The following is a 17,419-nucleotide window of genomic DNA, read 5'->3' as shown; positions in this document are numbered from 1 at the left end:
GCAAGGAGGTGTTTGGAGGTGCACGCAAGACCTTTCCCTTTATTTTTTTTTTTAAATAAAAAAAAAACTGATAAAAAGTAAATTATATAAAATTTAACAGTTGGATTATTGTCAAAATTCAGAATAATATTTATGATAACAATTATACTGTAATAATAATAACAACAACAATCATAATAATATTTTCTGAATTTGTGATTCATTCAGTTAAACCCTAATTTTTAGAGAAAAGAAAAATAATATTACGTCATCGTGCAGCGCCGTGGAAGGCGACATATAGTTGCATGATGATGACGTCAATGTATGTTTGTAGTTTAGCTGATAAGCTAACGGTAGAAATAACTCAGACGCACCTTTTACATTACGTTTACTTTCGAATAATTTAGCATTTGTGGTCGCCCGTTGAGTGTTAAAACGGTGCTTATTTTGGGGTCTTCAACTAACTTATTGTAAGGAGGAATTGTTCAAACAAACGGTATCTTAACACAGTACCAGTGTGAGCGACCATGGATCATTATGAGAAGGCTGTAATGCATCTGAAGCAACGAATGGAGGACATAAGTCTAAGACCTGTTGACAAAATCAACCTGCTGAAAGATAATATTAAGCGTGAGAGATCTTTCTTTTTATGATTCATTGAATTTGCTTGCGTAAGGCATCCCGAAATTTAACTCAAATTAGAACAATATTTAGTACTATTATGACCAGAGTAAAAATACATCGTTGTCCACTAAGTTATTACTCTTGTAAAAGTACATATGTGGAAAATCCATGACTGCTAGTCACTAAGTAGGAATGTGAAAAATCTGCTATCAACCATTATCTTTACTTAAACAAAAATACTAATAATTGATTTAAAAAAAAATTTTTTTTTTTTTAATAAAACTGCTTGAATACAAAAAAAAAGTTTGAAAGTACATTTGGCAAATAACTTGCACAAATAATACAATTACTAATAATAACAATTAAATCAGTGTAGGTGAAAACATATCGGATGGCACTCCCCTTTAACTTTTTCTGGGAAAATTCAGTTATGAACGTTGATTAATGGCGTAGTGTAGCAGCGACTGTGGAGGGAAGGGAGTATTGTTATCAGCTAAATGTGCTTTAATGCCAACGACAATTTGCTTTAATGTTTTGTTTGTATCACCCTGCAGAACTATAATAACATAACTGAATTTTGCTGTCTTTGACATGCTTCCCAATTTTATGCTCTGTATTAAAAAAAAAAAAAAAAAAATGCACATTCAGTCTTCTATACATGTAGACAGAGAAGTATGACCCGCCATTAATTTTGACCTTCATTTACAATCAATTCAGATTTTGTATTTTATTTCTTAAGAAAAGTCAATGAAATCTATTTTGTAAACAAATCCAGAGTTTCTGAACATGGCAGCAGCCCAGAAGGACGGTGTTATGTTAACCAGAGTCAAGTCCCTTTTGTATCAGCATGGCATCCTCAGCCACTGTGTCACCCTTCTCACTTTGGGCCCTCAAAGACTTCAAAGCAACTGGAGTGGCGTCGTTAAGCTTGGCTCGCTCACAAGGCATGTACTGAAAAACAGACCATAAACTTTCTCGACATTTGACTTACTTGAGTATGATATACAATTTTTTTTTGTAGTTAACCTTTGTTTTTTGTTGCTTAAGTACCTGTTGTGTGGGGGCGGTGGTTGGTGAACTCTCGGAGACCTTTCATATGCTGTTCCTCCCATCAGTCATTGATGGGCTTCTTTCATTAGCCAGTCATCTTGCTCTACGAACAGAGGTAAGGAGGGGAATGGAAATTTTTCTTACGCGTGCTGGGATGTCAAAACCTCTAACTGGTTTTTGTGGTGTCAGTGCATGCCTCTTTTCAAGAAGGTGATGGACTCAGTCAGCCTGCTTCTGCAAGCTCATGTTCAGCTTACCACGCAAGGTGGGTGCTCTGCTCATTATTGGCAACCACCATATTACCCTTCTTATCCGTTCATTTATAACAGTACTAAAAAAAGATAATTTAGAAGTGAGAACTGCTATAAAGTTAAGTTAATACAATTTTTACAATTTCAGTTCTCAGCTCTTCACACTACGAACTTATTCAGGGCACTGACGACGACGCCATGGCACTAATTTGTGTCCAGATGTGGACTGATTCATGTACAGCTAGCAGGTAACACACATACACTTACAATATATAGTGGCCCCTGTATCGCAGACCTGTGATATACAGTAGATAAATCATATGTAACCATTTAGCACACAATTGACTCGAAATTGCAAGGCTGTGTTTTTTGCAAAAACTCATAATGCATTGACAATGTAGAAATGATCGATGTACCAGTTGTAATTGATGTGAACTTCATGCCTCAATCCTCTGCAATAGACCCCAATCACGTGATGTCACAACTTCGCCCCCCTGACTGGTGCCGCCATGTTGTCCGTCAGCTCATCGTGTTTAAATATTACCGCTACGTACATTCCTCCTATTACTGCGTGTTTTTCTGCTTATCTAAGGAATCACCGCCTAGTAAACGAACCCAAAAACCTTCCTGACAATCGTTAATATTGATTAATCAAAATGGTGAAGGGATGTGTGGCGGTTGGTTGGAGTAACAGAGAAGATAAACGGTCATTTTAGTAGTTGCTGTGTGCCCATTTTTAAAAGGGCAAATATCGAAAGCAGCACGGTTTGTTTATCTCGGTCCATGATGCGTTTGTGTCGACAGCCGTTAGACAGCGGCGAAAACATCAATATGATGCCAACACGATCGCAGACATCATCAGACGGAGACTACGAAGCTCGTCGCCACGGACGCGCAGCAAGAAGGTGAGCGCAACAACAGGTGTTGTGCCGAAAAATAGCCGCCCTGACGGGAGCACCTACACGGAAACGACTTTCTTGTACCGTGAATATGTATTATTTTACTCTGCTTGAACTAATAAATGTCATACCTGTGTGATTGTCATTGGGATATGGTCGTGAAAACCTGTAGACTAATACATCTCTGTTCAAAGATGGTTATGTGGCCCAGTCCACGATTTGTTACTAAAATACATTACTAATATTTTGTGTAATTTAATTATTTAAAAGTGGTCTTACAGTTGTAAATCCATTACTGTAATGCGTCCATGAAAACATTTGATGTTTTCACGTCAATAAAGCGTTATAAATAAGCGCTCCCGGCAGGAGGAACATTTCACGCGGGGCAGCTATTTTTCGGCACACTCTGGCCCGTTGTCGATCAAGTTTAATTTTACAATCGTGACAACGGTGACGCTCAGCTGACCAAATGTCGGTTTATATTCGGGTCGGTGCCGATTTTGGGTACCCGACTCCTCATCGTGACATAAACTGGAGTATGATTGGAAATTTTGTGGTCTCAGGACGAGCTCTGCCGCACGGGACGGGACCGTGAATCCACCTTTACAAACTATGATCATTGACAATACGACACACAATGACGGACAATATGGCGGCACAATACAGCGATCACGTGATTGTGTGATGTTGGTGATTGGGGTCTATAGAAAGTTTAGGATTACCTGCACATAATGTTTTAATTAGTCCATCCCTCCTGGTGTAAACAAGACATCATTTGTTGGTAGGCTGTTGCTAAAAAGCTGTCTAGTCACATTAGTCAGTTATTCTGTACATACCCATTTTTAAATTGATGCCACACTTTCGTCAACAGCGTGAAATAGCAAGCTAACTCAATTGAAGTGCCAATCAATGTAACAATTTATCCAATATGTACTTGATTGGAGTTAGTCCCTTAAGAAAATCTCTGCGTTTGAATTTATGCAATTAAAGTCAAATGATGGGTTTTGCACTGATGGCTTACATAAAAAGAAACACTTTTAAAAAGGTTTACTCCTTCACTCAAACTTTAAATGATTTCAAACTTCAAACATACAGTATTAAAAGACAGTTTGAGAGGAATCTTTAGCGCCTGTAATCACTCTGGCAAACAACCGTAGACTATTTTATGACATCACTTAAAGTGAAAGAACACACCACTCGCTCGCAGTTCCCCAATAAAAGGCCAAGAGTGCTCGCTTCAAGCCATTTGTCACCTCCAGCTGAAGTTTATTGTAACACTGACACATAAAAAATGAGCATTAAACACTGCATACTGAAGCACCAAAATATAAAAAGTGAAAGAAAAAAAAATCACGCAAGTCATACTGCTCAAAATGTCTCTTAATTCAAGTACGGGAATAATGCTGTGTTTTTATCCATAAATTAGCTTCTTGCATTTTTGGGTCATGAATACATTGTATACAGTGAACCTTCGCTTCATCACAATTTATCCTTTATGCCTTTGCTTTATCATAGATTTTTAAGCAAGTGTATTTTATGTGAAAAGAAATTGCTTGTGACCTTCTGACACACCTGGCCAATACTTTGTTTTAAAAATGTATTATACATACAGTACAGTTTCAGTTTAAGAGTCAGCAGCAGTGAGTACTACTACGTACAACTAAAACACTTCCTGCTCGTGTGTTCAGTGACTTCCTCACCAGTTTGAGCGATGACGCCATCTCGCTGCTTCTCAATGAGGCTGTTGGCCAATTAGCTGTGACCTCCGATGCAGCAGTGGGCGGAGCATCTGTCAGACTGGTCCTCCATATGGCCAAACAACTGCCACTCCAGCCCTTTTTTTCCAACTTCAAAGGTCAGGTGACAATGTTGGTCAGTGAATCACAACAGATGATGGATGGGGATATCTCACTGGTTATTTTCAATAATCATATATGTAATTATTATTGGTAGCTGTGTAGGCCTGTAACCTTTCAAGTACCGTAAAAAGAATCTGTATTAATATCAAAATTTTGTTCAAATACAAACTACAAAGGTTCGTTTAGCTTTAAACAGCTTTTAGCATTTTTATAAAACACTTTTCAGATGTGCGGCATGCTGAAATTTTTTGGGGGGGAATCATCAATGACAACATGTTCTCGATTCTTTGGAGAACGATAGGATATTTGCCGCTACTACAGTCTGAGACAATTCAATTCAAGTGCCTTTGATCGATTATGTACGAGTATACATTTCACACAATTACGGGAGTTACGTTTCACCTAGAGCAATAACAAAATGAAATGTCGTTTTTGTTACTGAAACATTTCAGATATTTGAATAAAAAGCTTCTTTTTTTAAAAAAAAAAGTCAAAACTTATCTAATAGTTGCCACTGTTGATAGATGTTTTGTGTGTTGATCATTTTTTATTTGACTGTGCTGAACCAATTAATATATTTATCCAGATTGATGTGTCGTGAGAGTTTTCCTCCTTAATTAATTTATCAGCCGTCCAATTAAAAAAATGCTCATAAGCGTCCAAATGTCAAATTTCAGTGTCTTTTCAAGTGTGCTTATGCCAAGGAATAGTCTGAGGACTTCAGTTATAGGAAATACTTGTAAATCCATATACAGTTTTTATGTGTTTGTGTGAATTATGCAAATAATAATAATAAACACTGACAAATTGAAAATAATAGGTTTACGCTGCATTTGGGGCAGTAACGCAAATTAAAAAATAAAAATATTTCTGGATGAAAATCACGACATGCAATTTAAAATAGAGGTCGACCGATATACATGGCTTTTTTCCAACGTCGGCCATCAGCCGATTAACAAAAAAAAAAAAAAAAGCCAATTAAAAAAAGGATTTTGATCAGGCAACTGTGGCTGTTGCTGGCTGACGGTTGGACCCCAGAAGGACCCTGCAACAGCTTGAAGGTTTGCTGCTACAGGAAGCTTCAGGCTTGCCTGTTTTGTAAATATTGTAAGATTTTTTTTTTTTAATCTTGCATGACAGAATATGCAATGTTGCTTTATTTAGCCTTTTAAGGTGTTTACTGAGTGATCCATACACTAAATGTCACTTGTAGCATTCACTTTAGAATGCCAACCATCCTCTTTAATTCACACTCTCAATTGTTTACATCTCGTTGTGACGTGGATTTAATTATTTAAAAATAATAATAATGTACTGTTCTTGCTGAGTCTTTATAATCATAAAGTGCTGCGTTCGTTGTTTTGGTAGCACTAGACTGAATTACTGGTAATCCTTTAAGTCTCAGGTCATCATTGCAAATCTGAAGATGGTGAAACAGTGTTTTTAAAATTGCCTTTATAATCTACATGCTTAAAAAAAAAGGCTCAAGTATCGGCTTACAAAATCGGCTTAAGATATTGGCAATCGGCTGGAATTTTTTATTTAATATCGGCATTTCAAAAACCCATATCAGTCGACCTCTAGTTTAAAGATTATCAATGTATCTTTTTTTTTCACAACTCACATTGTGTCAAAATGCATTTATAAAAAATGACATGCTAATTATAATACAATTTGTATGTGTAGTAACATTGTGACAGTTTAATTTTCTTTTTCACTATTAGTGCACCGAATATAAACAGAGACGCAGCAAAATATGAATGTTAGGGAAGGAATGGCAAAACAAAACATATTAGTTCATGTTGCCATTCTTTCTTATTCCTTCCTAATTAGTCTTGCACCATTCATGATTCAGCTGGTATTAGCCCATTTTTACATGTGACTGTTGAGAGGACCTAAAATGGCTTTTGCATAAATTGCCTGGACACGGTAGAAAGATGCTCTAATTTTTGTCACTCTGCATGCAGAGTGCAGACCGGTTTCAACTGTGAGGTCAAATGGGATTAATTTGGTGCAAGAATTAAAAACATGTCTGTTTGTCTTTACAGGTTTAGACAGCCTATTGGACAAAGACTGGCGGGGACGTGGCTTTGACCAGGAAGTAGATCAGCTGATCTCACTCATTCAGTCTTGGGAAAGCACTGTAAGTCATCATCACCCAGTCTTCCCAACCCATTTGCTAGCTGTCTTTAGTGACAGACTCTTGTCCTCATGTAGCCCTCTGTCGACCGTGTGAAAGCAGCTTGTGTGATTCAGGCGGCCTGGAAATCGTATCTGACCAGACGTAGAGTGAAAAGTCTCCGAGGGGTTGTTCTAATGCTGCAGCATCGCTTCAGGTGCGTCACATGATCCAAGGTAGAGCCTAGGCAATATAGAATTTTTGGGGGGGAAGAAAGGACATTCAATTTCAGATTTTTCAGAATTAGCAGGAATATAATTCAGAAAAAATTGAGCTTCATCCTTATTTCTGGTATTTGTGTTTTTTTAACCTAATACCAAACAAACTTTGAAGCACTTTTTTCGTCTTTGAGGTTGTTTTGCAGTTATTACTGTGTGTCTCTTCATACATTACACTATTGTTGAGTGCATTTGTCATGTTTAAAAAATATTGTCGAAGGGACTAGAATTAATTAATTGTAATGTATTTATTTCAATGGGGGGATTAATAAAAATTGGATTAATAGTTGATAATAGTAATAATAATACTAATAATACCTGTAATAATGTGTTTTGCGTGGTGTACCTAAACGCACCGCGTGGCTTACGTGCCAGAGTGAGAGAGGATATTTTACTTACACTTTGTTCAGCTGCAGCAGACTGTAGGCGTGTTGTTTTGCACAAGTTCCTAAATAAATGATTAAAAACCTGACGAAGCTGGCGAATTTTTTGGCGATGTTGCAATCATAAAAACTGTCACCTTAACTTATAAAGACTGGCGAACGGCGGTCCGAGAAGGACCGTTGAGATCTACGGCCGTATTGTCAAGCAGTTCACGGACGGGCACATCACGCTCATATTTTTCTATCATTTCCATCTTCGTTTAAATGGTAAGCCTCACTTTTTTCTTTTTTCACTACCTGCTTTAACATTCTTGGAACTCATGTTGATTTCTCTCATAAGAAAGTCCACCGTGCATCCTTCTTTTTCGGGAAAACAATGAAATTGTGACGCTGTCATGAATCGTTGTAGTTCGAGCATTTCGTCGGATGTAGAAACAAATGGCGAGTCAAATTTTTCGAAGCGATCGTATGTCGAGGTACATCTGTATGTATATATATTAGAGATGCCGATCGATCGGGTCCGATCACATCATTTTCAAAGAATCTGAACCGGCAAAAAATATCGGAAATGCCTTTTTATAATATATATACCTGTATATTTGATAATTAAATCGTTTTCTAATTGTATTTAACTGTTATGAACATAATATGTTAGACTCATCCAGAATCTTTAGTTTTGGCTTAAGGTAGGGTTATTAAATTTATCCCGATAGCGGTGGTAATTTTCTTAAATATTTAACGCAATTAATGCATGCGCTGCACGACCCACCCTCGCTTTGTCGCGCTCAATCTGTGATGATACCGTTTTATCAATATAGAGAGATAAAAGGTAGCTTACATTTAGTAGGGTGAATTCTGGTAGCCGGTGGAGCCTTTTTTAATTGGCTAAAGCATTACAATGTCTCCCTATGGTTAGCAATATCATGGGAAGCAATGTGGGTATGTAAGGTAGCAATTGATCTTTGTCTTAACACCTTAAGTTAGTGCCTAACGCAGAGAAGATATATCAATTGGTAGCACTACGCACAGTCATGGGTGCACTTCCCATCATGCATTTGGGCAGAAGTTAAATGCCTAAATTATCATTTACTGAAAGCTCATAAAAATCCACCAGATGGCAATATTTAGTCACAATATACAAAGTCACATCTGGCCTTTAAGAATTACAAGTCTTTCTATCCATGGATCCCTCTCACAGCAAGAATGTTAATAATGTAAATGCCATCTTGAGGATTTATTGTCATAATAAACAAATACAGTACTTATGTACTGTATGTTGAATGTATATATTCGTCCGAGTTTTATTCATTTTTTTCTTAATGGATTGCCAAAATGTATATGATCGGGAAAAATTATCGGGAATGATTGGAATTGAATCGGGAGCAAAAAGAAGCAATCGGATCGGGAAATATCGGGATCGGCAGATACTCAAACTAAAACCATCGGGATCGGATCAGGAGCAAAAAAAACATGTTCTGATATCACTATTTACTGCAATATTTGGACTAAAATACATGTTTTACCTCGCCTTTGAAATTGCAGCTTGTAGTTCAGTGCGGCTTATATAGGGATTTTTACAGCCCGGTGACTTGTATGTAGGGGTGTAACGGTACACAAAAATCTTGGTTTGGTACGTACCTCGGTTTTGAGGTCACGGTTCGGTTCATTTTCGGTACAGTAAGAAAACAAAATGCAAAATATAAATGAGCTAGTTGTTTAGTACACACATTTCAACAATAGGAACATTAGCCTATACAAAGCTAGAATTGTGCTCAAAAAGTAACGGGTATTTAAAGATAATCCAACAACAATTTGCCTTTCAGACCCCGCGTATTGGTCAGCTTTCGTTCTGAAAGAAAGAAGAAAAAAGAAGTCCTGTGCTAAAGAGAAAAGCAATCCCAATGACAAAGATTTTAACATGTATTTCACAAATGAAATGCCTCAATGAATCTTTTTTTTTTCTTATGAACGGTTTTTAAAAGCTTTATTGTTGGATTTTGTCAAGTTAAAGCGCCACACAGAAATTAATAAATTTAATTGTGTAAGCAGGATCTGTGTATTATTCTTTTTATTTAACTACACGTGTTTTAGCTCATTTCACTTTATTTAAATGGGCTATTATTTATTTTATTTTGTATTTATATTTTACAAATGTGATGTAGTATTCATTTATATTGTATATTTTATGTTGTATAACTTTAGTTCCTATGTGAATATTAGTTCCTACTTGTTTTGTTGTGGTAGGAGGGTTTTGTATTGAACATGGGGCTGTGTTGGTTATTATTATAGCAGAGAAGACCGCAGTAAATCAACAAAGACAAGTCACCTGTGCCCCGACCACTCAAGAGATCTGATGGACTCAAGAAGTGGGTTACGATTGCATATTAGTTTGAAAATCGACCGGATCCACCGTTTTTTTACACGAGTGACTTCCGGTCTGCCCGATCCTAGCTACCGGTAGTAGTATTGACCTAGGAGGGTCGCGTCTCGCGTCAAATAATAAACTCTGCCGTTCTTTTCGAGTGCGTCGTGTTGAGCCACTTCTGGGATGCGTCTAACACGCGGCCGCACTGTGACTGGTGTGCATTGGCTGACTGACTTTAATGCCCGTGTATCACTACGTTGTCGCGGCGGCCACGTTGTCGCGCCGTTGACGTTTCTGGGTTATACTGTTCTACCGTGTTGGTCCTCATTATAGTAGAAAAGACGGAGTAAATATAATCTACACAAAGAAACTGTAACCCGATCGACTCACAGCCTCGAAAAGTAAGGGTTACATGTACTGTTACACCCTTAATAAATATACATTTTATATAAGCCTAGTCATGGAACAATTTATACACGTATCCCAAGGCATCGCTCTAACGTGAAAATTACAGATTCCACTTGAAAAATAATGTAAAGTAAGTAAAAATGATCCTCCTTAAATTGCGTTTTTAAAATGTTGAGAAATTTTAGTTGGTGTCAGGTCTTATTCACCCATGTAGAATTGTACTGGTGAGACAGGAAAACCATGGCAAAATGCTGATGGCTTAAAAGCACATACTGTACCTTGGATCCGAAGTTTTCAGCATTAGAAAATTACTTATTTTGCAACATATATTATGAATGCAAATCATGTGCAGTCACTAAATATAGCGACCAAATCAGTCCATAGGTTACTGCCTGACTTAATTTGCTTTTGTGAAGTACCTCCTCTCTGTTCGCAGTCCTGTTGTTTGTGTAAGACTTCGGACCACAGAAGCCGCTGAAAATTTTTGATTAATACAATCATCCTGACGAATTAATAAACGTTTGTTTGTCTGTTTGTGTGTGTGTCAGGGCTCGCAGAAGGCAACAGCAACAGAGGGAGAATGCACAGCGGTGGCAAGAGGAGTTGAATTTTCAGGTTAAAAGATAGCCGTCACTTAGCATACATCTGCATCACCCGAGGTGACTGTGTTTGTATGTGTGCGTGTGTTTGTAAATGCAGGTCTGTTTACAACGTCAACAAGCTAGGAGAAAGTTCCACCAGAAACAGAGAGAACTGCTGCAGCTTCTGCCTGCTGGTAAGCTAACATAATCACACATGCACACATACACCCCCCCACACACAAGAGGTGGAGGTCAGAAAATAAGACCTGTTTGGAGAGAGGAAGTAAAAATAAACAACATAATGGGCTTTCACAAATGTTGCTATGTTCAGAATTAACGAATTACATCAAAACTCATATTATGTGATGTGAACTGATGGGTTGCCACATTTGTGCTCATCATCCAGAAATAATAAAATAATAATAATAGAATTTTATTCAAAAACAAACAAATGGCTCCACTGGCTCCGAAATGCAGTTTTTCCAAATGTAAATGCGGTCAAGTCTTGTCTGACTTGAGTCACATGTATTCTATCTCCACATACAGACCAGGTGCTGCCATACTTGCAAGAATGTGAGGTCCGTGCAGCCGTGGTGATCCAGAGCGCTTGGAGAGGATTTCTAGCCAGACGACGCGTTGACTCGCTGCGACCTGGGCTGAGAATTGAACATGCTCAGCAGCATGCTGCCAGGAAGCTTCAGAAAGCTGTACGCATACATTAACTACAATTGAGCTTCGTTTGAACAAAGACAATGCGAGCTGAATTCTGACTGACATGATCATCTTTTAGGTCCGTCGCTTTCTCGAAAAACGTCGTACAGCCAAGGTTTTGGCCTCTGAACTTTGTTGGATTGGCCAGAAGGGTTTGACGGACAGCCGGAGGTCACTGTTGAAGAGACAGGTGGACGAATACATCAGTCTGCATCCTGTAAGTCTGTTTACCTTGAATTAATTTTACTCATAGGGAGTAAAAATAAGAAGTAGTCAGAAAAAGCACTACTGTAATTTTTGGACTATAAGCCGGACTCACCAAATTCGACAAGAAAACAGTTTTTATTCATACGTAAGCTGATGTGGACTATAGGCCGCAGGGATCTTCACACCTATAGTTTACTCGATATCCATAATCAAAAAATCCACTAGGATTAATCCTGGTGGTTGGATTAAACCAAGATCTGATCCAAAATCTGGTATTTCAAACCACATTTAATCTTAAAGGTTCAAACCCAGATATGGGTATCCAGTCCTTTCTTTAATCCAAATTTGAGCCTGTGTTAGGTATTACTCGATAGCCAATACCAAATTCGATACTTCATAAATAAAACCCCACATTTAAATGTCCATCCTGTTCCTCTAATCCAATCATGTGGATTTTCTAAACTAAATTAAAACTTTTAAAGTAGTTTCATCCCTTGTAGAAACCCAGTCCATTTGAAGTAGGAGGCAACGAATGTTCATTCGCTGGCAACCTTCCCACTTCAAATGAATTGGTTATCTAGCGCCTTCAATGGCCAATGAGTTGACAAGGAAATTGCAAATATATCCTCCATTATCATTACCATTAAGTGTAAAATCAAAATTACTCAAACTTCTATGTTTGTATAGATATTTTTGCAATAATGTATTTTATCCAGTAACAACATTGTAGTATAGTGATCCCTCGTTTATCAGGGTTAATGGGGACCCCCACGCGAAAATCTGCGAAGTAGAGGCGGAGCCTATTTACGTATATGTATATTTTTGGAAATGTTTTTTAAGCACAGCAAATATAATAATTATGATATAAATGAGATATATATATATAAAATAAAACAATGATTTGTACATGTATACATGCATATATCTTATCTATTTTTCAATAAAATAACACAATATACTCCACCAGCTCCTTTTGACAATCCTCCTAAAGACATACAAGTCATCGAGCTGTAAAAATCCCTATATACAGTGGGGAGAACAAGTATTTGATACACTGCCAATGGGTTTTCCCATTGACTGTGTATCAAATACTTGTTCTCCCCACTGTACGTAAGCCGCACTGAACTACAAGCTGCAATTTCAAAGTCGAGGTAAAACATATATTTTAGTCCAAATATTGCAGTAAATAGTGATACCAGAACAATCCTACGTGCAAACAAAAACTTCAGTATTACTGCTGAATGCTAATAAGTGCACGCGTGTTGTGTGTAGTCAAGTGGGGTGAGTCAGCAGCAGTGTGAACAACTCCATGTCGACGTACAATGGCGGTTGCAAGCGCTTCTGCGACAGGCAGTACGACAGAAGATGGAGGAGCATAAAGTGGCATCTCTGTTGGCTCACACTCACACTCAGCTGGATCTACTCAAAGGTTGATTTTCATCTCTTGAATTGAATGTGCTGTTGTGACGACAAACAACACAATAAAGGCTTGAAATTGCGTTTAGCCTTTAAAAATATTGGACAGATGTTTTTGTCTGTGGCAATATACGCTTTAACTGAATAAGCGATATTGGAAAATGAATGGCAGGCATGTCACATGATTATTTTTTTTTCTGTCTTCCTCCCAAGATGCCCCGCCCCTCTCAGCAGTCTCAGCGACAGATATCAAGTCCTTCCTGTGCCCATCTGGGACTGTTGCCACTCGGGCCCGTGACGCCCACAACGCCAGGCTACAGGCCAACAGGCTGCCGTGGTGGCGGACTTTAGGGGAGACTAGTGTAGGACTCAGACCAAAGGAGGAGACGGACCTTGAGGTTGTGGACAGCTGCTGGTAAACTGCCATATTATACTATGACAGTTGTTATGTATGTACTGTATGTATGTATTTTGTCAGATGACATTGTTCACGTAAAGTATGTGTGAGAGAATTTTGGTTACGTGTGAGGTATTTTTACATGTGTTGGGAGTATTTCACTTATGTGTGAAAGTGTTTTTGTTTATAGGAATAAAAAAAATGTTTTGTAACAAATTCCCAGTAAAATAAGCAGGCCATGAACATTTTGTTTGCAAGAAATTTTATGATTTCATGTCTTCAATATTTACACTCAGTGGTGGTTCAGACACTTGTCAAAATCACGTCACTACTTGCGTGTCTGTCCATCTTTGTTGATGACGTTCTTGAGGAGTGTGACCAGGGGTTTCTGCTTGGTCTCGTCCCAACTCTTCATGAAGCCGCCGTAGCGTTTACTGGCGGGCGGGCTGCTCCAGCGAAAGTGCTTCATCTTGTAGCCGTCTTTCTTCTGAACACCATCCTCCGCCATCACCAAATCTTCGTCCGCACCAGCCGGCAGCTCGTTGGTTAAATCACGCTTCATCTCCCCTGGGAAGACTTCACTCGACTCCTCTGCTGCACCATTGGATGTGTACACTTTAATGGGACGGCGTTTTCGGCCTACGGGCTTCCCCCAGCGAAAATGCTCCATGGAGTAGGAGCGCTTGGCGGGGGGTGAGGGGTCAGAATCGGGCACAAGGGGAGGCTGGAGTGGAGCACTGTTGGGGTCACTGAGGTCAGCGTGACAGAGCTGCAGACACTCCTGATGTGAAGGGACCAAGTCACCAATGAGTTTGGTTGCACTGTGGCAGCATGACTTACAAGGGAAGGCGACACTTGTGTTTTACCATCATGCTCGTTGAGTCCAACTCCTGACAGGCCACATGTTCCCAACACTGACTGACTGCTCCTCTGGCTATGCCAACAAGCACCGCGGTCACCAACAGCCATGCTCGACACATCCTGTCAATTGGGCCCACACATAAATCTCTGTATTAACAAAAATGATTAAAAATATGATTTAAAAAAAACAAAACAGTGCTCTCAATTTTTTTTCCTATTGAAATAAATGGAAATCCCAAATTTTTCTGGCATACACAGGCTGTTTTTGCTGCAAATTTCCCATCAATTCAATGGACATTTTATGCCCACCTGGGGGCATAGAATACAAATCTACCTATAGAAACAGGAAACATCACAAGTCCTCAACAGTATATTTTTTGCTCTTTGCAGAGGATAAATAATGTACAACTTGAGTATTGTAGTACTACCCGTCTGTGTGTGTGTGTGTGTGTGTGTGTGTGTGTGTGGGCCTCACTGCTCCTGTTTAAATATCGGTCACTTTAAGGGTTAAAACAAGATCTCAATTGCGGGTGACTACCTGTTTTCCCCTGAGGTTAAAAAAAAAAAAGCTCCCTTTGCGAAGAAAAAAAAGTAAAATGCACAAGTATTAGTTTCCAATGGGAAAAAGTAAAAGTAGTAAGAAGTAATAAAGACGTTTGGTAAAATGATAGACAGGCCTATACTACTACTACTACTCACCAACCCTTTTTTTTCCTGTTCTGTGAAACTATTGTTGCATCTTGGTTTATTCCAGACAAAAGTAGTGCTTTGGTACCCTGCATTGTTGGCATTTCAATACTTAGATCTATACCTTTCTCGATAGATTCTTTTGAGATACGCGAGTTCACATGAGTAACTCTATCTTAACTTGTATCGCAAATCATTTTTCCCTATTGAAAGCAAGGGAAATGCACTCCCTAGGGGAAAAAAATGGTTTTGTGTAGCGAATGAGGTTTTTTTTTAACCCTTTATTGCCAAATGTATCATATTTGATACACCTAAAATTTCATGATTTTGAGAGTAATTCAGACTTTTGGCATTTCTTTTTGAAAAAAAAAAGATGGCTGCAAGTCAACACATGCATCTGCAGGTTCCATGAGAAACAAAAAACAGGATTTAGCTAGGGTTATAGATATTAGAGCGCTTATTACACATACTCATTTTGACATTTCTTTTTGCAAATTTGAAAAAACCATTTCATTAGGACCTTATTTTTCAAATTTTTGGATTCTCTGATAATTGTTTCATGTTGCAGGTCATTAAGGGTTAAAAAAATAAACACTTTCATGCATGAATTGTTTTTTTTGTTAAATGTGTTTGTTACATTCATATAGTCCCACAGGTTAATATTTTGTGGCCCCGATTTAACATCTAATTGTAGTATTAGTATTGCATGGATGTATTTTGCAATGGGCAATTAAAAAATTTTATACAAAATGAGCGAATTAACAGGATGATCCATTTTGGGGGGGGGGGGGGGGGGAATGTAAATTGAAATAAGTAAATGTTTGTTTGTTTTTTGTTTTTTTTAAGAAGAGCAATGACTAATGAATATATGTAATTCTAATTCAAATAAAAGTAATTAACTCCAAATTGTCCCTCGATATGGGTGTGCGCGTGATTGGTTGTTCGTCTCCGTTTGCCATGTGATTGGCTGCCAACCGATTCAGGGTGTACCCTGCCTACTGCTCATAGTTAACTGGGATAGGCTCCAGCACTCCTTGTGACCCTTGTGAGCATAAGCCGCTTGGCAGATCAATGTATGGATATAAGTAATTTCAAAAATAAAACTTCAAAAAAATAGAACAGGTTGTAATCAACTGGAAAAAAGAAACCAGACATGAATTCACATAAGTTTTGTAATTTGCTCTGGGAATTTTGTTTTATAAATGTCTAGTGACCGCACATAGCTCAACTCTTTGGCTGTCATTGATTGCAATATAGAGACAGCAAATCCATTGTAATTGGGAGGGTTGGTAGCGATGGAATGATCGCTTCCAGCCTCTCCCAGTTAAAATGGATTGAATTTCTATTGCCGTCAACAGGTGTTTTCAATATCAATTCCCCCTTATACGAACTACCTCAACACATACTCTGTGACTTGGCTGGCAGTGAATGAGAATAAGCTAATGTTATAAACTAACAATAACAATCGAATAGATGTCCACTGTATTGACCACTGTCCGTGAAAGGATTTTGTAATGTCTATTGCAAGGAGGCAGACTAGCACGTCATAATATCATACTTAAGATAAACAGTAGATTTTAACTAGAAGTTGCATTTAAACAGCCTCTTTTTGAAAAATTGGTTGCAATCTGCCAAATTCCTTTTGATTGTGAAGTCAGCTGAATTGAAATTATCGTGTTCGCAAATTAAACCAAAAATGGCCCAATGATGGCTTGCATCTAAAATCTCAAGTAGACTCACTCATTCACTTCTGTAGCTATAAAGTACAACTCAGTGTAATAGTCCATCGGTGAGGTTTGTCTATTGTGTCTCGCTTGAAAAGATGTAAATAACTATAAAAATAAAGTATAGAAAAAGGATTGAAGGTTATACATTATCTATTTTGAAAGATAATTTAACACGTATGACTACTGAAAGAAGGAAGGAAAAAGTAAGTATTACCTTTCGTCAGTCTTTGATTTGTTCTCTGATGATTGCTGGGTTCTTCTGTCCTCCTGGATCAACCCACTTTTTATATTGTCAGTCAAGGGCACGTACACACACCCACAAAAACAAATGATGTCATCACCGGTACTTCATAGTCGGGAAAACGTTTTATTGTCAGCCTTTCTTTGACGAATATTTTCTGATTAATTGACCGTGTGACTAAAAGCATCACTTATTGATGTCACTTCATGGAACTCACACATTCCGTGAAAAAGCCCATCCACTGTTGTGTGCTAAATGTCAAACATCGGGTTCTAAAGATTAACACCAGGCCGGCATGTCGTCATTGGGATTTTAACCAGCAAACCGAGGTGTACGGTGACAGGCCTGCAAACCTGATGCCCAGGTGTCCTTTTGT

General features: G+C 38.3%; 2 protein-coding genes across 3 annotated transcripts; one reads left to right on the top strand and one right to left on the bottom strand.

Moving 5' to 3' along the window:
* The first annotated feature begins 260 nt into the window (after window positions 1-260).
* Window positions 261-15,092, top strand: LOC130912332 (IQ calmodulin-binding motif-containing protein 1-like). 2 transcript variants are annotated; one of them, XM_057830348.1, is made up of 14 exons: window positions 262-609; window positions 1,379-1,547; window positions 1,651-1,768; window positions 1,843-1,918; window positions 2,053-2,152; window positions 4,492-4,658; window positions 6,711-6,805; window positions 6,880-6,998; window positions 10,764-10,830; window positions 10,915-10,990; window positions 11,343-11,503; window positions 11,587-11,724; window positions 12,987-13,143; window positions 13,344-15,071. In XM_057830348.1, the coding sequence occupies exons 1-14, from the start codon at window positions 507-509 to the stop codon at window positions 13,547-13,549; spliced, it is 1,752 nt and encodes a 583-aa protein (XP_057686331.1). In that variant the 5' UTR covers window positions 262-506; the 3' UTR covers window positions 13,550-15,071. The 2 variants fall into 2 exon arrangements, with proteins under 2 accessions (XP_057686333.1, XP_057686331.1); XM_057830350.1 differs by lacking the exon at window positions 12,987-13,143 and having other exon boundaries at window positions 261-609; window positions 13,344-15,092.
* On the bottom strand, window positions 13,783-17,353 carry pomca (proopiomelanocortin a). Its single transcript, XM_057830351.1, has 3 exons — window positions 17,017-17,353; window positions 14,394-14,508; window positions 13,783-14,308 (listed from the first exon to the last, which is right to left on the bottom strand). Exons 2-3 carry the CDS (start codon window positions 14,505-14,507, stop codon window positions 13,856-13,858), a joined length of 567 nt encoding a protein of 188 aa, XP_057686334.1. The 5' UTR covers window position 14,508; window positions 17,017-17,353; the 3' UTR covers window positions 13,783-13,855.
* Window positions 17,354-17,419: the final 66 nt, after the last annotated feature.

Source organism: Corythoichthys intestinalis, chromosome 2, assembly GCF_030265065.1.
Source record: "Corythoichthys intestinalis isolate RoL2023-P3 chromosome 2, ASM3026506v1, whole genome shotgun sequence".
Lineage (NCBI taxonomy): Eukaryota > Metazoa > Chordata > Actinopteri > Syngnathiformes > Syngnathidae > Corythoichthys > Corythoichthys intestinalis.
This window is presented reverse-complemented; position numbering and strand designations above follow the sequence as displayed.